Source organism: Coregonus clupeaformis, chromosome 30 (assembly GCF_020615455.1).
Source record: "Coregonus clupeaformis isolate EN_2021a chromosome 30, ASM2061545v1, whole genome shotgun sequence".
NCBI classification, from domain to species: domain Eukaryota; kingdom Metazoa; phylum Chordata; class Actinopteri; order Salmoniformes; family Salmonidae; genus Coregonus; species Coregonus clupeaformis.
The window spans coordinates 33,688,231-33,716,049 of record NC_059221.1 but is presented as its reverse complement, the minus strand read 5'-3'; the positions used below and the strand labels follow the sequence as shown (position 1 = coordinate 33,716,049).

Genomic DNA, 27,819 nt, shown 5'->3' with positions numbered 1-27,819 from the left:
ACCACAGGCTTGGTGCGAGGGACAGGAACAGGCCGGGCTGGACTGGGAATACGCACCACTGGCTTGGTGCGGGGAGCAGGAACGGGCCGGGCCGGACTGGGAACACGCACCACTGGCTTGGTACGGGGAGCAGGAACAGGCCGTACCGGACTATGGACACACACCACTGGCTTAGTGCGAGGAGCAGGAACGGGTCGGGCCGTACTGGGAACACGCACCACTAGCTTAGTGCGGGGAGCAGGAACGGGCCGGACCGTACTGGGAACACACACCACTGGCCTTGTGCAGGAAGCAGGAATGGGTCGGGCCGTACTGGGAACACACACCACTGGCTTAGTGCGGGGATCAGGAACGGGCCGGACCGGACTGGCGACACACACCACTTGCTTGGTGCGAGGAGCGGAACTGGGTTCCCTTATAAACCTCCGCTCCTTCTGCTGCCTAACCAGCTCCTCTCGCCGTGCCTCTACACTCTCCTTCTCCCTTATCGCCTCCTGTAGCTCCTCCCTCTGACCAATTAACTCCTGCTCCCTCTGGATCAATAGCCCCCGTAACCTGGTGGCCTCCTCTCCTAGTCTGCAGATTCGCCCTGTCGCTGCCTCCTGCTGCCTCGTCGTCCACGCCGTGTGCCCCCCCCAAATATGTTCTTGGGGTTGCCTCTCGGGTGTCCGTCGTCGGCACGGTTGGCGCCGTTTCTCCTCTCCTGCCTGGGCATTTACCTTCGCCCATGGCCCTTTCCCCGCGAATATCTCCTCCCATGACCACCATTTGCCCACCTGAGACATCGCTATTCTCTCTTCCTGGGCACACTGCTTGGTCCTAATTTGGTGGGATCTTCTGTCGTAAAGGTTTGTTTTGTGTAACCTAGGACTTCACGTATCGTTTGTTTGTTGTTTTGTCGTGTTAAGTACTTAATAAAATGTACGCTTATCACGCTGCGCCTTGGTCCGTATCTTCCGTTAACGATCGTGACAGAAGATCCCACACAGACTGGTGCCAAAGGCTGCCTAAGTATGGTCCCCAATCAGAGACAACGAGCTACAGCTGCCTCTGATTGGGAACCACCCTGGCCAACATAGATCTACACGATCTAGAACTCAACATAGAAAACTAAACATAGAAACTACACACCCTGGCTCAACATTTAAGAGTCCCCAGAGCCAGGGCGTGACAACAACACTATGCACAAGGACGACTTTTAACAATTTCCGCTGAAAGTTTTACAAAGACACGTTTACTTGAAGAACGGTGCAGATGCAAAGTTTGGTAACAGAATGACGGCACAAACAGCACAAACACAACATAATTCTGTTACCAAACTTTGCATCTGCACTGTTCTTTATGTGTTACATACCGTCCCACTATAAGGCCCTGTTGGTTTGTGGCGGTAAACTCTCTCTTTCTCAGCAGTATCTGTATCTCAGTGCCCCAGTCCGGCTCCGGGTTGACGTTAACCAAAGACACAGATCTAGGATCAGATTTCCCTCCCCCAATCTCAACCTTATCTGTTCAGGGGTAATGATATCTGATCCTGTGTCAGTGGTTAGGGGAAACTTCACCCACTCCCATTCATGCAGCGCCTGAGGGAGGTGTCCCATAGTGCACTGCATCAGGAGCACTGACGCTATACGCTTCACCAAGGTGACATTTATGGTAGTGCCACCAAGGAATGTCACTAAAGAATGTCCTGTCTTGTGGATTATCTTTTGAATGGCTTTGGCTTGTTTTACAGAATAACTAAAGAATTCCTGAGTCACTCAAAATACTTGGATATTCACTGGGTTACATTGATAGCTGCTCAAGTAGCTTGGTCTGCTAAGAGACAGACCTGGGACTGCAATGGCACTCAGTTCAGCGGTGGAGAATGTATGTGATGTCAGCTCTGAAAGCACCTGGAAACCAGTTAGGTCAGTCAGACTCCGGAACTGGCCTTTCACTGAGCGATGGATTGACACATATTAATGAGAAAAGACTAGAAAGCATTTCTATGAGGATGTTTGTTTGATTGTTCTGTATCACGTGTATGTAATCACGTTCCTCATTATCTTTTCATATTGTGTGTGTGTGTGCATGTGTGTGTTCGCGGGCGTAAGTATGTGTGTAAGTAAGTTTAAGTAGGCCCTTTGTACCAGGCCAGCTCACCTTGTTTGACTGAGGAGATAACACTTGTTCTGTAATGATGTTGAACAGCACTTGGGAAATTCCACTGTAACGGAATTACGATTTCACTCAGATTTTTCACTTTCAAATGTATTCCAACCAAAAACCATTGATTTCAAATATTTAAAAACCATACAACTCTTTGCACATGGACTACCTTGAACAATTTACACAGAACATTTCACAAATACACATTTATGGGAAGATCTGTGCAGATGCAAAGTTTGGTAACAGAATGATGGTCAAGTATCCCTCAGTTTTTTATGCAACCATGTTTTCCAAAAACTCTAACTCTAAATATCTGCTCCAAATTAAGATTAAAAGATGTCTGCAGAAAGAATGGGGTGTGACTTGACACCTTGAGTGTGGAAAAATATATTTTGGTTATTGAACAACAGTATGTGAAGTGGATTTACATTCGGTAATGGAATTACGGTAACGGAATTACATCATGGATCCCTGATCTGTAATTTTGGATATGAAAATCATTCTGTTCATGGTGATGTATCCTAAATAGGTACACAAAGGTAGAAATATGCAATATACTTATTTTGCATATTTGGGTATTATTCTACACACTGGCTATAATTGTAATGAGCTCTGCCCCAAACAAGATCACATTTGGTTGGTCTGGTCCAGACCAAATCTGAAACAATCATAGACATCTATGTTTCACAAGTTTGAACATCAAAGTAAAGCACAGTAGAGTACAGTACAGTACAGTAGAGTAAGGTACAGTAAAGTAGATATGTTCAGTACAGTAGAGTACAACACAGTACATTATACTGTACTCTACTCTAATGTGCCCTACTGTAGTGTACAATACTCTACTTTTTCTTTACTGTACAGTTCTGTTCTGTACTGTACTGTTCTCGACTGTACTGTACGGTGCTGTCCAAACTTGTTAAACATAGTCATCTGTGATTGGTTAAGATTTGGCCCGGCCAGGGCGGACTGACCAAATTTCAACTACTTTTCAACGTCCATGGACGTGCCGGGAGAGGTGACATTAATTGGAGAGAGAGAGAGAGCGGGAGAGAGAGAGAGATGGAGAGTGAGATGGAGAGGTTTTCCAGACTGTTGTCACAGTCTTGCTTTGACCACCAGACGACAGAAAGAGAAAGAAAACAGTTATGAGCTGAACATAGCAGTATGCCAGTGGAAGGGAGGACAGTAGCAAGTTACCCAACTGTGGTTTGTGACTACTATGATTTCCCATTGTAGCCAATTCAACTGCAGTAATTTTCTGTAATTCCGTTACCGATTTCGTTAGTTTTAATCCCTTAATAATTCATAAAAAAATTGATATCAGTAAAAACACTACAGCTATTTGATAGGTCCATCTTTACTTTTTTAGTTCTGTGAACCTTCCTTATCCTCCCTCCACATGAGGGAGAGAAATTAGAAAATATATTAAATATATGTGGGTTTTTGGTAATGGAATTACAAGGCACAAGGCAATGTTTCTTAAATTTACAGAAGGCAAATAGTTTCTCCAAAACGAAATATAAGTGTTGATATTAGTTGGCTGGGCTCTTCAACATTATTGTGTTTTGATGTATGGAAAGAATGAATGGGGCCTTGTATCGTGAGATTTTGAGTGAAAACCTCCTTCCATCAGCAAGGGCATTGAAGATGAAACATGGCTGGGTCTTTCAGCATGACAATGATCCCAAACACACCGCCCGGGCAACGAAGGAGTGGCTTCGTAAGAAGCATTTCAAGGTCCTGGAGTGGCCTAGCCAGTCTCCAGATCTCAACCCCATAGAAAATCTTTGGAGGGAGTTGAAAGTCCGTGTTGCCCAGCGACAGCCCCAAAACATCACTGCTCTAGAGGAGATCTGCATGGAGGAATGGGCCAAAATACCAGCAAAAGTGTGTGAAAACGTTTGACCTGTGTCATTGCCAACAAAGGGTATATAACAAAGTATTGAGAAACTTTTGTTATTGACCAAATACTTATTTTCCACCATAATTTGCAAATAAATTCATTAAAAATCCTACAATGTGATTTTCTGGATTTTTTTCCCTCATTTTGTCTGTCATAGTTGACGTGTACCTATGATGAAAATGACAGGCCTCTCTCATCTTTTTAAGTGGGAGAACTTGCACAGTTGGTGGCTGACTAAATACTTTTTTTCCCCACTGTATCTAATAACTTTTAAGACTTTTTCTGGTAGATGTTGTCTAAGACCCCTTTTCCAATCAAAGCATTTGCTTATTGCACATTTTTAGAATGCAAAATGGTTGAAAATATATATATGCCTTAATAAAAATAAATAAAAAAATGAACTCTTAGCTTTCATTTGACGCCCAATTTGACATGCTCTTATGAACTTAATATTTTGGTGCTCATGGGTCCTTTTAAATGGAAATGCCCACTTCAGAGGCTTGAATGAATGGCCGTCTTTGACAGTGGATAGCAGATAAAGAGAATATTGCTTTAGTGATGGCAGTTTGACAATAGGCCTGTCTGTGTCTTTGGTAACAGTGCAGGGGGTTGATTTATAAAACCTGCAAGCAGCCATGTGCCCACTTTCATTCATTAGAGGAATTTGAGTTGAGTCGGTTGGACACACACACACACACACACACACACACTCTCTCTCCCAGAACCCTCAGAATGACTGAGGCCTACTCTTATGTAAGCCGCCTTTCCCCTAAACTCTAGCCCCCCTCTCTCTCTCTGGGTGTGGGTCCCTCTATCCCTCCCTTCCTCCCTCCCCACAGTCCCTCATTAAAGCCTTTATTAATCCCCTCTACCCTCCCTTCTCCTTCTCTCTCCATCCTCCTCTCCCTCCCTCAATTCATGTCTGTACAGAGGCTCTTTGGCAGCCCTCCTCCTGCTTTACCCCCCTACGTGCCCGCTTCGCTTCTCCCCCTAATTGGTTGTGAGCAGTTGGTATACAAACACACACACACTTCTGCATTACAGTCTCGTTGGTCATATGACCGTATAATCTGAAAAGGGGTTTATGGTGTAGCTGTTTTTCAGCTAAAACTGATTCTGTTTCCTCAGATGGAAAACCTAGTCATCTTAAACCAAATGAACAACACTGGTTTTGTTTAGGACTGTGACATCATGTTTTCTACAGTATGTGGAATGTGGATGTGTGGTGAGTGACATCAGGCCCAGTGGCAGTAGCCAGTAGGAACAGAGATGAGATCATAGGCTTCTGATGCAATGCTAATTGGGATTTCAGGCAGGTGATTGGCTAAGAGATGTGTTCAAATGAAAGCAGGGCGTTCTGGCTGTGAGAGTTGATTGGCTGAGAGTTGAGTTTAATCAAAGCTCATTGGTTGGGGTATGCAGGCTATGTGAGGTGGTTGGTTTCAGTGTGCTTGCCGTCAGTGCTCATTGGCTGTGATTCAAGCTGTGGAAGATAATTGGCTCGGGCTTGACAGTTTGTTTCTACCCTTATGAGATGTTTTCTCCATCAGATAGCCAACTGTGGAATTTCACTGGCCCAAAAACTGTGACGGAAGAAAATACTTTCCCTCTTCCCCCCTTCCCTGTTCGCTCGCTCCCCCTCTCACTTCCCTCTCTCCCTCCCTCTTGTTCTTTCGCTCACACACACTGACAGCTCCTGGAGGGCTCTTTTCTTCTCCCTGCTCCCTCGATCCCCTCACATCCGTCCTCAGGGTCTGTCTTTCTCTCTCTTTCTCACTCAGTAGATTTTACACCCTGTGGACTCTGAGAAAACGTAACCCTGCGTTCAAACTGCAGTCAACTCTTCCTTCGGTTAACCCTACGTTCCATCTTCTGTCAGTCCTTCCTTCAGTTAACCCTGCATTCAAACTGCAGTCAACTTTATTCAGTTCAACTGTCACTTCTTGTCATTCCGAGCCGGCATCAGGACCACCCGACACTGCGAGGAGTCCTTGTTCTTCCAGGAGTGCTGTGCCCTATGGTGTTGTGCTCGCTGAAGCGTGTGTGTGCGTGTGTGTGCTCCATAGGCTTAGCGTTAGCTGGACTCTCTCTGCTCCGTAGAGTGTGTGATCAGTGAAGCATGGACTCAGCAGAGCTGCTGCTCTATCAGTCTCTCAGGCTGCTAGCTGGACAGGCTGATAGCAGGGTCTCCTAGGGCTGTGGACTCAGTGTTGACTGTGGTCTCTGGATTTCGGTCTCTGTCTGAAAGTGGGGTCTGATGTTGGATGGACTGGTTGAACAGTGGACCCTGCTTCTGAAGAAGGCCCTGTGCTGGACAGTGGACTCTGCCTCAGTGGATCTTATACTGTGGCAGATACTCAGCCTTGATACATTCCATTGGCTTCTACAGTGGTTATTCACAGACTTTGTCTAGTGGACCTTAGACCCTCTTTTTTTATTCCCTGTGTGAAGTGGACTTTGTTCCAAGAGGACCAGTCAGTGAGTGTGTCTAATGTGATGAGTGGAACCTTTGCTCACTACTACTCCTCCCTGCTGTGGCCATTTCCTATGGGACAGACTGACAGACAGATGCCTCCCATCCCTCTGAGGTGTCGATGAGGCTGTGTGAGGCTCCATGCACCCCCCCCATCATGGACGTCATCCTCAACCTGGTAACTGCTGACCCCTATCCACCTCCCTCCCCCACAACCGTGAGTCTCTACCTGTATACAGCGTGTGCCTGTGTGTGTATTAATCTATGTTGGACCTCACAGCATGTGCACGTACATCTCTAAATGGTGTCTTTCATTATATATACATGTGTTCACATCCATGTGTGTATCCCTCCATATACAGCATCTATGAGTGTTAATCTATCTACAATTTGTCAAAATGTCCTTGCATTACATGAACCAGTACACACCCATGTTGAAACCATAACAGGGCATTTGATTTAAAAGATGTGAGTTGCAGTAAGAGACCAGGGGCCTGTACTGAGAGGCTTTGAGAGGACTTTGTTTTGACGTCATGTTGTGATGGCTGGGCTGGGGAAAGCCATAGCATTTCAACAGGCTCCCAGTTTAGTTTAGATTAGTCTTGTGTGTTTTTTTCCTGTTGGAAGCGGACACAACAGGCTTTTCTCCCAGACCCTCTGAATTCCTCCACACAACAAAAGTTAGCTGCTGGCAAGCTTGATGTGTGTGTGTGTGTGTGTGTGTGTGTAAATCGCTGCTTGCCCAGCGTCACTTAGAGTTATGTAATTGTCTCTAGCTATTGAATGGACCTCATTGTTGTCCGATTGGAACCCCTTAAAGGCACAAAAAAACGGATTTCCATTAAAAACTGGCTTTCCTCAATATCAGAGCTGCTTAATTTGGCAGGGCTGGGTGGGAACTAAGAACATCAGGAGAGGAGAGGAGAGGAGAGGAGAGGAGAGGAGAGGAGAGGAGAGGAGAGGAGAGGAGAGGAGAGGAGAGGAGAGGAGAGGAGAGGAGAGGAAAGAGAGGATGAAGAGAGGAGGAGAGAAGAGAAGAAGAGAGGAGAAGAGAGGAGGAGAGGAGGGGAAGAGAGGAGGAGAGTCATGAAGACTGAGGGAGTGGCGAACAGGAGAGGAGAAGCATTGGGAACTTGTGGTGATAGGTTTGGCTTGCACTGCCCTAGAGAGGGGAATTCCAGATCCTTAGCCCAATACAGTGTCTCCCAGTCTGCCAACTCATGGTGAGCTATGCAGTAAAATCTCCCTAGTCCTAGAATAGCCCTGCACTGTAAGGTCTGCTGTGTACATTATACTGCTAAATTATTTATTAAGATCATTTTGACATGGAACACTCACATGCTCTGATTTTCTATCTAGGCTTAATTCAGGTGTCCAGAGGTCTGGACACACACACACTCACTCTCACACACACACACACACACACACACACACACACACACACACACACACACACACACACACACACACACACACACACACACACACACACACACATACACACATACACGGGGTGTGACTGTAGAGTGGATGGTACTCCAGGATGTAACTCACTACCATATATGTCTCTGTTCCAGGGTCATCAGTCTTGTCACTCTAATCAGTTCTATCAGATCTGTGATCTCTCTGAGTAGACCCACATTCACAGAACTATTTACAAGAACAGTTAGGAGGACAGAGTTTATTTGTTGTGTAGTGTTTGGTGTCATCACTGAGTGATCAAGTTTCAGCTGGATAAATCATACTGTAATTAAAGATGGGTTTCTATGGCAACCCAGAGGATTATGTTCATTTAACAGGATTATCAGATGCAGACAATTACATTGATGGAAGCTACAATCTATCTGCAATATTAAAGCTGATCTACCCCCTAAATATTGTTTAAAAATACAGGGTTATCAGATACACCAGTATGTGTTGAATGTCTCATTAGCACACACAAACATATGGACATAAAAACTAACAAATATGGGAAGCAGGACTAAAGAACATGGAAATGTAATGTGAGGTAAAGACCACCCTCAGGACTACATTTACATTTTCGTCATTTAGCAGACGCTCTTATCCAGAGCGACTTACAGTTAGTGAGTGCATACATTTTTCATACTGGCCCCCCGTGGGAATCGAACCCACAACCCTGGCGTTGCAAACGCCATGCTCTACCAACTGAGCTACACGGGGCCCTTTGAATAACTCTATTTGGTTCCAGGTAGAACACTTTTGGTTCCAGGTAAAAACCCTTTTTGGTTCCATGTAGAACCCTTTCCACAGAGGGTTCTACATGGAACCCAAAAGGGTTCTACCTGGAACCAAAAAGTGTTCTACCTGGAGCCAAAAATAGTTATTCTATGGGGACAGCCGAAGAAACCTTTTGGAACCCTTTCTTTCTAAGAGTGTACAAGAGGGAGCTGTTGAGGATGGATGGCTTATTGGTGAGCGTTGCCTACTCAATTGAAGTATATTTGCCATTCCTAAAGCAACTTGAATTCTCCTAATGGTCCTCTCTAGGTAGCTATGTTTTTATTTTTACTAGTCAAGTCACAACTGAGCGAGCCAAATAAAACATTTTGGTTGTACTCAATCTCTGACACTAGCACCTCTATATAAATCTCGTTTAAAAAAAAATCTTTGCTTTTTTTGGTTGCAGCATTGTATTTCATGGTACGAAGTTGTATATTCCCACAGGCTTTAAAGGGATGATTTTGACCATATATGGTTAATTAGGGGTGTTTTGGAATTCAAATAGCCAAGGTCGTGCACGAGCACTGAGGCTGAGAACAACTGATATTTATCAATGGTTATCTCCTACCGGTGTGTATGACGGTTGTAGGATTGTTTGATAAATCACACTTTTTCTATGTGTGCGAACATTCTAAATTCCATTTGTAAGTAGTATTTTAGAATAGTTTCTAGGCAATATGGATAAATGAGGCCCCAGATGAGTAAATATCTGACATGGGGTGGATCTGGAGATGAACACTCCCGTCTAGACTACTGCAACTCTTTGTTGGCTGGGCTCCCCGCTTGTACCATCAAACCCCTGCAACTTATCCAGAACGCCGCAGGCCACCTGATGTTCAACCTTCTTCAAGACCCTGGTGCTTGCCTACAGAGCAGCAAGGGGAACTGCCTTCAGGCTATGCTCAAACACTACATCCCAACCCGAGTACTCTGTTCTGCCACCTCTGGTCTCTTGGCCGTCCCACCCTTTTGGGAGGTCCCAAGGTGTGATATGTGGTTGTCCCACCTAGCTATCTTAAGATGGAATGCACTAATTGCAAGTCACTCTGGATAAGAGCGTCTGCTAAATGACTAAGATGTAAATGACCCAGAAGCCATTAGGGGTCTTCCCTGGTGTTCGTCAGGCAGGTCAACCAGATACTAGTGAGATTAATGTTAATCTGTGGGGCGGGGGTCCCCCCAGCCTCCCTAACAGGGTGTGCCTGTTTGTCCAGGGACTGGTTGGTTGTGTAACAGCTACTGATCCAGGCAAAGCCGGTTAGCACCCTTAGAAACCAGGACTGGCTTACCAAGATCCACCACAGGCCTGGGAAAGGCCCTAATCCGACACTCACACGCACATACACAGCCACACACTTACAACACTAATGTTTATAAAACACACACCACACGTGGTAAGACCACATACCGACCCCGCAGGTCAGGACCGTCTCTTACAGTAAGTGGTTCACTGGTGGGCTCATCATCCTGTTATAGAAGTAATACTCTCATCTTTCCTCTTTCCTCTGCCCTCTGCCCTCTCTCACCTCTCCTCTTCTCTTACTATTCTCCTCTCTCTCTTCCCCCTCCTCAAACCTCCCCTGTCACATGACCCGGGTTATGTACACCAAGACACATTCCTATCAACACTGTGGAAAATGTCAATACATTTCTGATTCCGATCTGTGACGTGGTGGGTTCTGGAGATTTAATTTAGTTGAAGTTTGGTTGAAGTCTAGATGTGTAGAGAAAGAATGTGAATCAAGTGTAGATCTTGCATAATCATGTGAATGTGAAATCCTTGTTAAGGTATGGATATGAAGTTGGGTTTTCTTCTGTTATGTTTAGCACTGGGTCATGAGGCTTGAATAAAGATCACTTATGTAATTCTACTGCATATACAGTGAGGGAAAAATGTATTTGATCCCCTGCTGATTTTGTACGTTTGCCCACTGACAAAGAAATGTTCAGTCTATAATTTTAATGGTAGGTTTATTTGAACAGTGAGAGACAGAATAACAACAAAAAAATCCAGAAAAACGCATGTCAAAAATGTTATAAATTGATTTGCATTTTAATGAGGGAAATAAGTATTTGACCCCCTCTCAATCAGAAAGATTTCTGGCTCCCAGGTGTCTTTTATACAGGTAACGAGCTGAGATTAGGAGCACACTCTTAAAGGGAGTGCTCCTAATCTCAGTTTGTTACCTGTGTAAAAGACACCTGTCCACAGAAGCAATCAATCAATCAGATTCCAAACTCTCCACCATGGCCAAGACCAAAGAGCTCTCCAAAGATGTCAGGGACAAGATTGTAGACCTACACAAGGCTGGAATGGGCTACAAGACCATCGCCAAGCAGCTTGGTGAGAAGGTGACAACAGTTGGTGCGATTATTCGCAAATGGAAGAAACACAAAAGAACTGTCAATCTCCCTCGGCCTGGGGCTCCATGCAAGATTTCACCTTGTGGAGTTGCAATGATCATGAGAACGGTGAGGAATCAGCCCAGAACTACACGGGAGGATCTTGTCAATGATCTCAAGGAAGCTGGGACCATAGTCACCAAGAAAACAATTGGTAACACACTACGCCATGAAGGACTGAAATCCTGCAGCGCCCGCAAGGTCCCCCTGCTCAAGAAAGCACATATACAGGCCTGTCTGAAGTTTGCCAATGAACATCTGAATGATTCAGAGGAGAACTGGGTGAAAGTGTTGTGGTCAGATGAGACCAAAATGGAGCTCTTTGGCATCAACTCAACTCGCCATGTTTGGAGGAGGAGGAATGCTGCCTATGACCCCAAGAACACCATCCCCACCGTCAAACATGGAGGTGGAAACATTATGCTTTGGGGGTGTTTTTCTGCTAAGGGGACAGGACAACTTCACTGCATCAAAGGGACGATCAAATCTTGGGTGAGAACCTCCTTCCCTCAGCATTGAAAATGGGTCGTGGATGGGTATTTCAGCATGACAATGACCCAAAACACATGGCCAAGGCAACAAAGGAGTGGCTCAAGAAGAAGCACATTAAGGTCCTGGAGTGGCCTAGCCAGTCTCCAGACCTTAATCCCATAGGAAATCTGTGGAGGGAGCTGAAGGTTCGAGTTGCCAAACGTCAACCTCGAAACCTTAATGACTTGGAGAAGATCTACAAAGAGGAGTGGGACAAAATCCCTCCTGAGATGTGTGCAAACCTGGTGGCCAACTACAAGAAACGTCTGACCTCTGTGATTGCCAACAAGGGTTTTGCCAACAAGTACTAAGTCATGTTTTGCAGAGGGGTCAAATACTTCCTGGATTTTTGTTGTTGTTATTCTGTCTCTCACTGTTCAAATAAACCTACCATTAAAATTATAGACTGATCATGTCTTTGTCAGTGGGCAAACGTACAAAATCAGCAGGGGATCAAATACTTTCTTCCCTCACTGTATATATTTAGAATAAACAGTATTACAGCATGACTTTGGCCAACTTTACACGTGGGCTTAAACTGTTTGAAATGTCAACATTGTTGACCTAAAATGAAGCCACAAGACTAGTCTCTCTCTCTCTCTCTCTCACTCTTGCTCTCTCTCTTTCACTCTATTTAGCAGTCAGGCTATTGAGTGTGCGTGTGGGTTTGAGCGTCAGGGTAATTAACAGAGTTTTACCTTGTTAGTTACTGTACCATGTTTCTAATTTCCACTGAGAGCCTGGGGGTATCCTGTGTTCTCTCCTTGGGTTTCCCTCACAATCTCACATGCAGCGAACGTACAATGATCTTCTGGCGTCACGTTACTGTATGCTCTGGAGAAACTCTTCTGTTCTGTTCCACTCTTCACCTCTCCTCTTGTCATTAGAACATATCCTATTCCACCTTTCAGAGAACTGTCATCCACCTGATGAGGTGATACCTCAGTCAACTCTTGATATAATGCACTAAACTTGAGCCTGCAGATAGCCAGAGCCATTAGACACTCTTAGAAAAAAGGTGCTATCAAGAACTTTAAAGGGTTCTTCGGCTGTCCCCATAAGAGAACCCTTTGAAGAACCATTTTTGTTTGCAGGTAGAACCCTTTTGGGTTCCATGTAGAACCCCTTCTACAGAGGGTTCTACATGGAACCCAAAAGGGTTCTCCTATGGGGACAGCCGAAGAACCCTTTTGGAACCTTTTTTTCTAAGAGTGCAGATAATGCATGTGAAATGGTGAACTGCAATTCACTTACATTTTTGCACTTACCCACTTACTGGTATGTGCACTGATAAGGAATCGACTTATGGCTGACGAGTTAGAGCCAGGGGTACAGGGAATAAATAGGTCCAATGTATATCACACCATATCATGTACAGTATATCATATTGGAACCTATGAGGCAGTCAGGGATAAACTTTGCTCTGTGCATGTGTACTGTATACAGACAGAGATATGCTCCGTCTAGGTGTAAACAGTAAGGTGTGCTCGTCACAGTTGTATTGAGTTTAGAGTGAGTATATTTTCTCCGTGGCCAAGAACATCTCTCTAGCTCTCTCTCTTTCTCTTTCTCTCTCTCCCTTCCTTCCGCTCTCTGAGGAGATGTTGGCTCAGACTCGGATCATGTCTAAATGACTGAACTTCACACGCCAGATTAGCTTCATAACCTTTGACCCCCTTGCTTCTGTGGATCAGACGGAACACTGTCACCATGGTAACGTGTTCAGAGTTGGTGTGGATCTCTAGGGCATTGGAGGAATCTGCTTTTATAAAGCCCTTATTAGTGTCTGTCCTCCCTTCTAGCTCATACATTGTTTATCAAGATGAAAGGTAGGTAATACTCTCAGATAGATGAGAGGGGCATTATGGAACAATGACAGATTATCATGCTCCTCTTTCTGGTGTGTGTGTGTGTGTGTGTGTGTGTGTGTGTGTGTGTGTGTGTGTGTGTGTGTGTGTGTGTGTGTGTGTGTGTGTGTGTGTGTGTGTGTGTGTGTGTGTGTGTGTGTGTGTGTGTGTGTGTGTGTGTGTGTGTGTGTGTGTGTGTGTGTGTGTGTGTGTGTGTGAGAGAGAGAGTGAGAGAGCTGCGTGCGTCTATATAGTCTTGCTTAGTGTGCATTTTAGGCCAGGTTTATGGGAGTGGATGATTACTCCTGTGCCAGTCTGTGAGTGTCTCTGAGCTCTTCCTTATCATAGGGAAGCTTGTATCTCTGCATTGCTTTGCAGGGCACTCTAGGTTCACCGTGGTCAGCTGACTCAACCATTGCTTGGCCTCCCTCCTTTATCTATCTCACGGTCAGCTATTTTAGTAGGCCGTTTCCAAGGCCACAATTAACCTGTGACATCTGCAGTTAAAGAGATGTAGCCAAGTCTTATCATTGATGACGCACTAGTAGCCTATGTTATAGAGGGGGGCCACTGTACTGTGAGGTATATGATAAGCTTGGGCCTTGTAATCATATTCCAGATGGCTAAGAATGATGAGTGGAGTAGTTGGTGAGATGCAGCAGTGAACTTATGTAGCATCAAAGGTGTTCATAATGGATATTGGACAAATGGATGATCTAGATAAAGGCCTATGGATTCTCACCAGAACACATCATGTAAGTATATGCGTTATTGTAACATTGACTCATAAAATGCCCCTACCCAGGTCACTAGTCAACGTCTAACAACAAGTGGATATGTGGTGCCAGTCAAATGCGTTAAATGTAACATTCGATGCCATGGCTGCCCTACTCTACACACACAGCAGAAAAGTGTGCTTTTCTCATTCTCTGATTCATATCCTTGTCAGTCGGTGCCGTAACTCGTCAATTGGGACTTTTGACTTCAGCTCAGGGCTGGCTCCAGGCATAAGCGACAATAAGCTTAGGAACTCAGTCGGGTCTAAACTTACTGTTGAGAGTTAGAATAGTAGAATACACAAGGTGTAAGTTCAAAATTTGGTTGTGCATTAGCAGTTTTTCTCTTGTTTTGTCAGTCACTGACAGTCACTCAATTAACCATGTCAGCTAACAATTTTTACATTGGTAAGTTAGTCTAGCCAGTTATCTAAACTTGTAGTAATCATGGTTGAATACTGAGCAGGCACACATGGCATGTGCCCAGGGGCCCTGACCTCCAGGGGGCCCTCATTGATTTTGTAAGTCACTCTCACTCAGATATAATTAACATGGCATAAGTCATTGCAAAATGTTTAGAATGGCAGGAAATTAGCTTTAAAACTGCAAAAATGTATCTATGCCCCATGGCAAAATGAGTAGAATTGCTGTCCTCCTAACAACATTCTTGTTTTCTTCTTGGGCCATTAAGTAATTATCATAAGATTTCACAATTTATAATTGGTTTAGTTACCTATCTGAGTAATCGCGACCAATAGGCTGCTGAAGGCCTGCCTATAGCAGGGATCATCAACTAGATTCAGCTGCGGGTTTATTTTTTCAGATATAATATTTGACTAAAACATAATAATTTCAAACCTTGCTTACATTTGTATATGATCACATATATCTATCTCTATTAAATGTGCAACCAGAGGGAAAAAACTCTAGACCACCTTTACTCCACACACAGAGACGCATACAAAGCTCTCCCTCGCCCTCCTTCGCCCTCCGAGTGGCACAGCGGTCTAAGGCACTGCATCTCAGTGCTAGAGGCGTCACTACAGACCCTGGTTTGATTCCAGGCTGTGTCACAATCCGGCTGTGATTGGGAGTCCTATAGGGCGGCGCACAATTGGCCCAGCGTCGTCCGGGTTTGGCCGGGGTAGGCCGTCATTGAAAATAAGAATTTGTTCTTAACTGACTTGCCTAGTTAAATAAAAGTAAAAAAAAAAATAATAATAATAATAATTCGGACCATAACTCTATCCTCCTGATTCCTGCTTATAAGCAAAAACTAAAGCAGGAAGCACCAGTGACTCGGTTAATAAAAAAGTGGTCAGGTGACGCAGATGCTAAGCTACAGGACTGTTTTGCTAGCACAGACTGGAACACGTTCCGGGATTCTTCAGATAGCATTGAGGAGTACACCACATCAGTCACTGGCTTCATCAATAAGTGCATCGATGACGTCGTCCCCACAAGGAGCGGCACTTTCAAGGAGCGGGACTCTAACCCGGACGCTTATAAGCAATCCCGCTATGCCCTCCGACGAACCATCAAACTGGCAAAGAGTCAATACAGGACTAAGATTGAATCGTACTACATCAGCTCTGACGCTCGTCGGATGTGGCAGGGCTTGAAAACTATTACAGACTACAAAGGGAAGCACAGCCGCGAGCTGCCCAGTGACACAAGCCTACCAGACGAGCTAAACCACTTCTATGCTCGCTTCGAGGCAAGCAACACCGAAGCATACATGAGAGCACCAGCTGTTCCGGATGACTATGTGATCACGCTCTCCATAGCCGATGTGAGTAAGACTTTTAAGCAGGTCAACATTCACAAGGCCGCAGGGCCAGACGGATGTCAAGGGGTGCTGAAGGTGGGTGTGGTGCATGAATCAAGCGCAGGACGCAGAAGCTCAGTCCAAAAGACTTTAGTGCAATATTCACGTAGAAAATAAGCACAATCAGCCCGAAGGCGAAATAACGGCGCACACAGGCGTCAAACAAACGGCGCACTAACATGTGCGAAAACCTCTCCAAAACACTGGAGGGAAGTACGTAGCTCCAACACCAAAAACAGAAGAGCAATCACACACAAAGACAAACACACACAACGAGAACTAAATAGGACACTAACGAGGACTAACAAGACACAGGTGTACAACATCAAGACACAACCAAACGAACATGAAACATAGATCGGTGGCAGCTAGTACTCCGGGGACGACGACCGCCGAAGCCTGCCCGAACCAGGAGGAGGAGCAGCCTCGGCCGAAACCGTGACAACGGATTACCAGGACGTGTACTCCGAGCATGTGCTGACCAACTGGCAAGTGTTTTCACCGACATTTTCAACATGTCCCTGACTGAGTCTGTAATACCAACATGTTTCAAGCAGACCACCATAGTCCCCGTGCCCAAGGACACCAAGATAACCTGCCTAAATGACTACCGACCCGTAGCACTGACATCTGTAACCATGAAGTGCTTTGAAAGGCTGGTCATGGCTCACATCAACACCATTATCCCAGAAGCCCTAGACCCACTCCAATTTGCATACCGCCCCAACAGATCCACAGATGATGCAATCTCTATTGCACTCCACACTGCCCTTTCCCACCTGGACAAGAGGAACACCTATGTGAGAATGCTATTCATTGACTACAGCTCAGCGTTCAACACCATAGTGCCCTCAAAGCTCATCACTAAGCTAAGGATGCTGGGACTAAACACCTCCCTCTGCAACTGGATCCTGGACTTCCTGACGGGCGCCCCCAGGTGGTAAGGGTAGGTAACAACACATCTGCCATGCTGATCCTCAACACGGGGGCCCCTCAGGGGTGCGTGCTCAGTCCCCTCCTGTACTCCCTGTTCACCCATGACTGCATGGCCAGGCACGACTCCAACACCATCATTAAGTTTGCCGACGACACAACAGTGGTAGGCCTGATCACCGACAACAATGAGACCTGGCCGTGTGGTGTCAGGATAACAACCTCTCCCTCAACGTGACCAAGACAAAGGAGATGATTGTGGACTACAGGGAAAAAAAGAGGACTGAGCATTCCCCCATTCTCATCGACGGGGCTGTAGTGGAACAGGTTGAGAGCTTCAAGTTCCTTGGTGTCCACATCACCAACGAACTATCATGGTCCAAACACACCAAGACAGTCGTGAAGAGGGCACGACAAAGCCTATTCCCCCTCAGGAGACTGAAAAGATTTGTCATGGGTCCTCAGATCCTCAAAAAGTTATACAGCTGCACCATCGAGAGTATCCTGACTGGTTGCATCACCGCCAGGTATGGCAACTCCTCGGCCTCTGACCGCAAGGCACTACAGAGGGTAGTGCGTACGGCCCAGTACATCACTGGGGCCAAGCTACCTGCCATCCAGGACCTCTATACCAGGCGGTGTCAGAGGAAGGCCCTCAAAATTGTCAAAGATTCCAGCCACCCTAGTCATAGACTGTTCTCTCTGCTACCGCACGGCAAGCGGTACCGGAGTGCCAAGTCTAGGTCCAAAAGGCTTCTCAACAGCTTCTACCCACAAGCCATAAGAGTCCTGAACATCTAATCATGGCTACCCGGACTACTTGCTCCCCCACCCCATCTTTTTACGCTGCTGCTACTCTGTTAATGATTTATGCATAGTCACTTTAACTCTACCCACATGTACATATTTCCTCAACTACCTCAACTAGCCTGTGCCCCCGCACATTGACTCTGCACCGGTACCCCCCTGTATATAGCCTCCCTACTGTTATTTTATTTAACTTCTGCTCTTTTTTTCTCAACACTTTTTTGTTGTTGTTGTTTTATTTTACTTTTTTATTAAGAAATAAATGCATTGTTCGTTAAGGGCTGTAAGTAAGCATTTCACGGTAATGTCTACACCTGTTGTATTCGCTTATGTGGCAAATAAGATTTGATTTGATTTGATTATGCGTGGGGAAACTTTGGAACAGATTTCCAAAATGTAAATCACTTGGAGCGGATTTGCTGGTGTTTTTTATTACCAACTATTATTATTATTATCATTATTATTTTCAGAAAACTTGGGGGGCCAAATAAAGTCCTCGCCAGTTGGAGAACCCTGACCTATAGGCTCAGTGAGACTGATCCTCTGACACATCACAGTTCAGCTGTCACGAGTCGCTTCCGATTCCCGCCACTGGTGATTCATGTAGCCGTAACATGTTAAAACGAAAAATGCTCTTGGCATCTGAAATGCACCTGGTCAAAGGCATGGGCATCGACGTCACTCCACAGGTGGCTTTTTCACACTTTGTTGTTGTTGTGGGTGTGGGTGTTCGTGCGGTATATTTGCCCCGCTGACACGTCTCTTCAGCGGCAGCTTGGCACAGAGAGAGAGGCAGAGATTTGATACGATCTCATTTCCACACCCAGCCAGCCATGCATTGTTCTGCCCTCTGCGCTCTGTTGGTCAGTTTCTCCTCCTCCCTGAATGAATGGCTGTTGTATCTACTGTTTTCAGAATGGAACGATTAAACCCAGATTAAGGTGGGGTTTTATATAAATAGTTATAGCTCCAGGGGGTTGTTTCTGTAAATGAGCAACATTTCCCTTTTTCCCTTTTTTGGAGAACATCCTATGTTTTTTTCTGAAAAACAATTTGCATTGTGCAAGTGTTGTCTTTGCCCCTGAGATTGAGCAATCAATCTTCCGCAAACTGATGTGGCGGATATTATTTAATATTATAATGTGACAGTAAAAAAGACAATCTTGAGATAAAAACGAATAGTGAAGCTAGGCTAGGATACCTTGTTCAAATAAGGAATGCATTTTGTCCCCCTCATAGCCATTCATATTTATCTTGAGACATAAAATCATTTTGTTCAACTCAAACATTGACTTTTTTTTCCCTCTATGCACCTGAATTTACCAAGTTGTTTGATGTAAATAAACATGAACAATCGGATCGAGGGCAGGTTGATATGTCTGACTAAAGTCCTGTTTTTGAACACTATAATCGGGACACGAGCGGATAATTGTTGACGTTTGAGCACCGCTTGCACTTGGTTCGAGGCGGGATTGGAGGATGATGTCACTTGTGTCTCGCAGTGGGAGAGTAGAGTGCGGGGGAGAGGGGGAGGATCGTCGGGGAGAGGAGGATAGCCAGTTTCAGGTACACTTCAACTTTCAAAACAAGTTTGGAGGGTTGTGGAGTGAGAAACCGGCAAAGCCTCGGAGCGGGATACATTGGGATTTTATAAAAGAAGCCCCTGGACAGATGAAAACTGATTTAAGGGAAAATGCATTGGGAACAAGTACTCCGATTGAGTAATGCCAAGGTGAGATAGATTAGATTGTGGTTTCCCTGTCCCTTGTCCTTTTACATTTAGCCTATCAGGTGGCATGGTTTCAATAGACTGCGCATTATAGTTTCGTGAAGGTACCTAAAACACCGGATGCTGTGGTTTTGTCTTTTAATCGCGTGATTACAGTGTGGTGCCTGTCCTCAATTATCATATTTGCGCAGGCAGGTGAGCAACTGGACGGTTTTTGTATTTCCCAACTTCGGCGTGTAAATACTTCCCAGTAAGCAAAATGAAGTTGAAAATACGTATTTTAGACGTATTTTCCAGATGTTGACATTGCGTGCATTTCAGGTGCTGAATGAAAGGCTTGAAGACCTATTTTCTAGATGTCGAAAATACCTATTTTCTGGACATCGAAAATATGTCTTATACTGACATTAAAACAATATATCTTAAATGGATGTAAAAAATACGTATTTTCAGGACATCGAAAATATGTATTTTCTGGACATCGAAGCAAGCTCTTATATGGACTTTGAAAAGACATACGGATATTGAAAATACGTCTTATAAGAACGTTGAAAATACGTATTTTTTGGATGTTGAAAATATGCATTTTTCTGTCATTGATTCTATGGACACATTTTTACTGCACATACATTCTCAATGAAGTAAGGGTTATATCACAATAATATAGGAAAGAAGGCGCCAACTGAACATTGCAACATAATATTTATTATTGCTCCCATTTGGCACATGCACTTATGTTACAGACCACTTCAACTACAATAACATTCTCAGTAAAGGTTACAGATTATTATTTTTTTGCTATGACTATGAATTATTGTTATTTATCTACCTTACTTGAATGCTCTGACTGTCAGTCACTCTGGATAAGAATGCTGAATGACCAAAATGTAAATGTAAAAACAAACACTTACAAAGTGTGCTGGGTATTATTCTAATGAGCTCCACCATAAACAAGTGGATCTGGTCGGTGAGGACCAGATCCAAATCTTAACAGATCATAGATGTCTAGGCTATGTTTCACAAGTTTGAACATTACAGTACGGCAGTTTAGTACAGTAGAGCACAGTAGAGTGCAGTACGGTATGGTACAGGACAGTTGAGTTTATTCAGTACAGTAAAGTACAGTACAGTACAGTAGAATAGAGTACAGTACAGTTTAATTCAGTAGAGTACATTAGAGTCAAGTAGGTTACAGTACACTATACTTTACTTGTCTTTACTGTGTTACTTTACTCTAATGTACTCTACTGTATTGTACTGTACTATATTCTACTTTTCTTTACTGTACTGTGTACTGTACTAAAATGTAGTATTGTCAGGATACCAGAATTTTGACTTCGATACTGGTACCAGGTTTAGTATCACAATACTCAATACCATCACGATACTCAATACCAAAACGATACCCAAACGATACCACGGCAAAAAAAGAAGGCATATTAGCCAGAGTCACAGAATGGCACTAGATCCAGACAGATAAACTCAGCTACTGCTCTATTCAATCGTTGGGCATCTTTTGGGTTCAATATCATTACATTGGCATTTTATTGCATACATTTTTTTCAGTGACAGCCATGTATGCATTAATGAATCAATTATACAGTAATTCAATCAATTTGACTTGGTTTTTACCCATCTAATTACATAATGGCAATCATTTATTTGAATGGTAAATCTCTATTGATAAACTGGGTAAATCAAGATGTAGCCTAGGCCTATCCACAATATAGGTGAAGGCATATTCAATAGGAGTGTGTGCATGCATTGAATTATTGTGCTTGTTTTGGCTGGTTTCATTGGGCTACAGATAACAAACAATATGCAACTTACATACTTATTTTATTGTACTGATCAACAACATTTGTATAGAAGTAGCTTATTTTATAAAAATGTGCTCTGTCTCTTTAACCAGTAATGAAGTCATTCATGATGCAGTTATTTCACTGAGACAATAGATGATATTTGGCAGAGACCGAATAAGTGAATGAATAAGGTTTTTGATGGCAATCAGCTTTGAAATCGGCCTACTTTTTGAAGTGATTTGTTTGACAATCAGATGAAAACATGACTGGTTGTGTTCATGCCACATTAAAATGTTATACATTTCTACCATTAAATGATGGCTTTACTATTAGGCCCCCAAAAAAATAGAGGCTCCCCCGAATGTCACGGTATATTTCATACTCTGGACTCACTTTAAAATGTATGTCAAACAAAAACCAATGATTGCAAAGTTAAACCAACCACATAACTCTAAGCATATGGACTCCTTTTAACAATTTCCACAGAAAATTCTACAAAACCACATTTACTTGAAGAACAGTGCAGATGTAAAGTTCGATATCAGAATGATGGTTTGTTCTGTTCTGTTACCAAACTTTGCATCTGCACTGTTCAAGTAGATGTGGTTTTGTAGAATTTTCTGTAAAAATTGTTAAAAGTAGTCCTTGTGCATTGGTTTTTGTTAGACATATATTTTAAAGGCCCAATGCAGTCAAAAACCGGATTTTCCTGTGTTTTATATATATTTCCACATTATGAGAAGTTGGAATAATATTTGGAAAATTCTGCTAATTCCCTTTTAGTGTAAGAGCTGTTTGAAAAGACCACCTGGTATTTCAGCCTGTTTGGGTGGGATGGAGTTTTGGCATGCCTGGTAAATTAGCGTTTCAAACCTCTCTGCCAATAACAGCTAGTTTTCAGTTTTCCCCTCCCCACTCAGACCACTCCCAGACAGTCGTAGCAAAATTCTTGTCAATTTGGATTGGAAACAATAACCGTTACTGTGGAATTGCCTAAAAGCAAAGGTTGTCTGTGTTCCACAGACATAGACAGGTAGACCTAATCTGTGTGAAACAACGTTGATGCTGTAATCACAAATCCAACATCCTGTCAAATGTGATGTGCAGTGGGCACACTTTAGTGATTAGGTTCAATGATTATCCACCACCACTCATGATTAACCTTTTTTGACTGAGAAGAACGGTTTGATTTCCTCTCTATTTTAGCCCACATGCCATGCTAAACAGTCAGTATTGGCTCTGGGCATATGGAAGGAAATTGGTTATTTTTCAGCTATTTTTTTTTTTTTTGGTGGAGCCCATGGTGTAGAAATATTGCGATCATGAATCACATACTTCAGAATGAGCTGACCTATAGAGGCCTCCCTGGCTGACACAGAAGAAGTCTCTCTCTTCCTCAGACCAACATGTCAGCAAAACCTTAAGAATGACTGAGCTTCCTCAATATGCAACTTACACTTTTTTAACTTCCTCTTCCTCTCCTCCAGATTGAGCGGTTGGAGGTGAGTGGCTTGGCTCAGACCTCCCAGGCCGTGTTGTGTGGGGCTGATGGGTCGTTCCTTGGGGGTGAAGATGGCACCCCAGACCCCCAGCGCACCAAGCAGGCTATCGCCCAGCTGCAGCAGAAGATCCTCAAGCTCACAGAGCAGATCAAGATTGAGCAGACGGCCAGAGACGACAACGTGGCCGAGTACCTCAAACTGGCCAACAATGCTGACAAGCAGCAGAGTGCCCGCATCAAACAGGTGAGCATTGTTTTATGATCAGAGTTATATTCGTTTTAATATGAAAGCACAAAACAACATGCAATGACAATACACAAGACAGGACAACTTTTACTGCATAACAGCACTGCTAAATGATCGAATATATGACTACAATATAAATCACCAAGATGTTGGGCTCAGGCACAGATCATCATTGTGTGTGTCAACCAGTCTCCTTGCTTGTTATATTTCACTGAGCAAGAAGGGCTGATTTATGCAATTACATTTTCTGTAACAAGCAGAGATATATGTGTACTATAAATGCATACGTGCTATAAATATTGATAGTATATATAAGTGTCCTATAACAGACACATAAGTGTCCTATATAACTGCAGGTGTTTGAGAAGAAGAACCAGAAGTCAGCCCAGACCATCCAGCAGCTGCAGAGGAAGCTGGAGCACTACCACCGCAAGCTGAGGGAGGTGGAGCACAACGGCATCCCTCGCCAGCCCAAGGACGTCCTCAGGGACATGCAGCAGGGCCTGAAGGACGTGGGGGCAAAGGTCACGGGCTTCAGCGAGGGCGTAGTGGACAGTGTCAAGGGAGGCCTCTCCAGTTTCTCCCAGGCCACACACTCCGCCGCCGCCGGGGTTGTCTCAAAGCCCCGGGAGATTGCTTCACTGTTCCGCAACAAGTTGGGCAGTGCCGACAACATCCCCGGGCTGAAGGACTCCTTGGATGACCCGTCAGGGGGCGAGGAGGGGTTGACAGGGGCCGGGGGGAGGTCTCTGGGCAGCGCAGGGCACCACCACCTGCAGTCCAGCCCCAAGTACGGCAGCGAGGATGACTGCTCCAGCGCTACATCGGGGTCAGCAGGGGCCAACAGCACCACAGGGGCCCCCGGAGGCCCCCCCAGCTCCAAGGGGAACACCCTGGAGAGGAGCCAGAGCTCCAGCCTGGACATGCTGCTGCAGGAGGTGCAGGAGGGCCAGGGGAGACTTGAGGAGAGTCTGGAAGGGCTGAAGAGTCACTATCAGAGAGACTACACTGTCATCATGCAGGCCCTGCAGGAGGAACGATTCAGGTAGGGAGGGAGAGGGAGGGAGAGGACATGCAGTTATCATGCAGGCCCTGCAGGACGAACAATTTAGGGACGGACTGACTTAACCAATTATTTATATAGACTCTAGATGTCTGACAGGGGGCGCTGTGTTGATGCCATTGTGCCTCCATCTTGGCACTCCCCGTCCATTGCAAAAAATATTTTGGAAGCTATAGAAATGCATTTATTAATGTCTACATTTGTTTTTGCCACATTTATTATATTACAGACACCTTAATGCATACTTTAAAATTATATTATTTGAGCTTAAAAAAACTAAGAAAAACGATATACAGTGCCTCCGGAAAGTATTCAGACACCTTTACTTCTTTCCACATTTTGTTACGTTACAGCCTTATTCTAACATTTATTAAATTAAACAATTTCCTCAGCAATCTACACACAATACCCCATAATGACAAAGCAAAAACAGGTTTTTAGAAATGTACATAAGTATTCAGACCCTTTGCTATGATCATCCTTGAGATGTTCCTACAACTTAATTGGAGTCCACCTGTGGTCAATTCAATTGATTGGACTTTATTTGGAAAGGCACATGCCTGTCTATGTAAGGTTCCACAGTTGACAGTGCATGTCAGAGCAAAAACCAAGCCATGAGGTTGAAGGAGTTGTCCGTATAGCTCCAAGACTGGATTGTGTCAAGGCACAGATCTGGGGAAGGGTACCAAAACATTTCTGCAGCATTGAAGGTCCCCAAGAACACAGTGGCCTCCATCATTCTTAAATGGAAGAAGTTTGGAACCACTAGGACTCTTCCTAGAGCTGGCCGCCCTGCCAAACTGAGCAATCGGGGGGGAAAGGGCCTTGGTCAGGGAGGTGACCAAGAACCCGATGGTCACTCTTACAGAGCTCTAGAGTTCCTCTGTGGAGATGGGAGAATCTTCCAGAAGGACAACCATCTCTGCAGCACTCCACCAATCAGGCATTTTATGGTAGAGTGGCCAGACGTAAGCCACTCCTCAGTAAAAGGCACATGACAGCCTGGTTTGAGTTTGCCAAAAGGCATCTAATGACTCTCAGACCATGAGAAACAAGATTCTCTGGTCTGATGAAACCAAGATTTAACTCTTTAGCCTCAATGCCAAGTGTCACGTCTGGAGGAAGCCTGGCACCATCCCTACGGTGAAGCATGGTGGTGGCAGCATCATGCTGTGGGGATGTTTTTCAGCGGCAGGGACTGGGAGACTAGTCAGGATCGAGGCAAAGATGAATGGAGCAAAGTACTGAGAAATCCTTAATAAAAACCTGCTCCAGAGCGCTAAGGACCTCAGACTGTGGCAAAGGTTCACCTTCCTACAGGACAACGACCCTAAGCACACAGCCAAGACAACGCAGGAGTGACATCGGGACAAGTCTCTGAATGTCCTTGAGTGGCCCAGCCAGAGGCCGGACTTGAACCCGATCGAACATCTCTGGAGAGACCTGAAAATAGCTGTGCAGCAACGCTCCCCATCCAATCTGACAGAGCTTGAGAGGATCTGCAGAGAAGAATGGAAGAAACTCCCCAAATACAGGTGTGCCAAGCTTGTAGTATCATACCCAAGAGACTAAAAAAGATTTAATCAATTTTAGAATAAGGCTGTAACAACAAAATGTGGAAAAAGTCAAGGGGTTCTGAATACTTTCTGAAGGCACTGTAAAAACATTTTCCTTAAAGTATAATTTTTTGCGATTACAAATTTTACTGTCCCCACTTCAATACATATAATTTTGTCCTTGAAACATTTAATTGAAATACTGTAGAATTCCATTCGTTCCTATGAAGGACTACTTCTACTGGGGAGTGCCAATAAGGCCGACCGGTGGCTTCAAAGCTTCTCATTGGCCAATACATTGCATCAGCAATCCAGGTTTTATATACATCGTTGTACTTTACACGCTGTATATGTAGAGAGAGAATGGAAGGAGAGTGCGAGAGCGTGAGATAGCCTTGTAGGAAAAACCCCACACAGAGATGTGTAAGGTTAACATTTGAAAGGTTATCGCAACATGTGTGTTTTTACTGAAACCAAACCCACTCTAATCAACAAAAGACAGATCGAAGCTTTATTGCCCTTAAAACTGAATTGTAAAACTAGTGACAGTATACATCATTTAGACGGAAAGATCAGCTCTAGACTACTAAAGTGTAGAGGTGTATTATTAATTAATTAATATGCCATTTAGCATACGCTTTTATCCAAAGCGACTTACAGTCATGCGTGCATACATTTTTGTGTATGGGTGTATGTACATACACCTTTAATAAAGACACTACAGGAACAGAGGTCCCATTCAAGTCTATTTATTTGGCACTTTTTACAAAAACAGAATTGGGGGGGTTGTTATCAAAACGCTGAAACTCCCTTAAAAGCCTGCCAAGTGTAGGTGGCCAGGGAAAAGTCCCTGCTGTGGAGGAACCAGGAAGAAGCACTTGGCTGCAAACCAGTCCTGAGCAAAAGGATCTTGTCCTGTCCTATCACAGAGCTATCTGAGGGCATGTGTTGCTATCTCAGGGCATGTTAGTCAAGGAACAGCACATTTAAACTCAGCATATATATAGATAGGGAGGGAACCATGACTGAACCCTGGTGAAAGGCAATAATGTATTGTATCTATTCAGTGTATTTTACTAAGTTTCAAAGAAACTGTGCTATAATAACATGTATTACTATATATTTGGCCTTTCTCAAAATAACCCAAACTATTACTCTATGTCATTAAATGGGTGTTAAGGTGTTAAAGGGATACTTTGGGATTTTGGCAATCCAAAGAGTCAGATGAACTTGTGGATACCATTGTTTTGTCTCTGTGTCCAGTATGACAGAAGTTCAAGGTAGTTTCCCGAGCCAATGCTAACTAGTATTAGCGCAATGACTGGAAGTCTAAGGGTATCTACTAGCATGCTAGCAGATACCCATAGAGCTCTAGTCATTGCGCTAACGCTAGTTAGCATTGGCTCGGGAAACTACCTCTAACTTCCTTCATACTGGACACAGAGACATACAATTTTTATCCACGATTTCATCTGACTTGCGGAAGTAGATAAAGGGCCTCGTTGCCAAAATCCTGAAGTAACCCTTTAAGGCAGGGGTGTCAAATTCATTCCACGGAGTGCCGAGTATCTGCAGGTTTTTGGGTTTTCCTTTCAATTAAGACCTAGACAACCAGGTGAGGGGAGTTAGTGACCTTAATTCATCAATCAAGTACAAAGGTAGAGCGAAAACCCGCAGACACTCGGCCCTTCGTGGAATCAGTTTGACACGTGCTTTATTAAGATGTAAAGGTGTCAAGGTCCATTGACACTATGCATGTAATAATAATAATAATAATAATATAATAATAATATGCCATTTAGCAGACACTTTTATCCAAAGCGACTTACAGTCATGCGTGCATACATAAAAAAATAAAATAAAAATGTGTATGGGTGGTCCCGGGGTTCGAACCCACTACCTTGGCGTTACAAGCACCGTGCTCTACCAGCTGAGCTACAGAGGACCCTCACAAGCCAATCAATCAATGGGGAGAGTTTAAATGGAGGATGTAAACAAACAATAAGCCTTGTGTTGCTAGACAGAAGTTAG

General features: G+C 44.2%; 1 protein-coding gene across 6 annotated transcripts in view; it reads left to right on the top strand.

The window, feature by feature from the left end:
- LOC121545385 (transmembrane and coiled-coil domains protein 1) overlaps positions 1 to 27,819 on the top strand; it is a 105,431-nt gene that overhangs the window by 71,955 nt on the left and 5,657 nt on the right. For 4 of the 6 annotated variants that reach the window (XM_041855855.2, XM_041855857.2, XM_041855856.2 and 1 more), the window contains 2 exons: positions 22,909 to 23,166; positions 23,526 to 24,214. In XM_041855855.2, the coding sequence (XP_041711789.2) occupies positions 22,909 to 23,166; positions 23,526 to 24,214 (947 nt within the window). Of the gene's footprint in view, positions 1 to 5,685; positions 6,742 to 19,470; positions 19,623 to 22,908; positions 23,167 to 23,525; positions 24,215 to 27,819 lie in introns of those variants that run through there. The other 2 variants (XM_041855859.2, XM_041855860.2) reach the window with 2 other exon arrangements.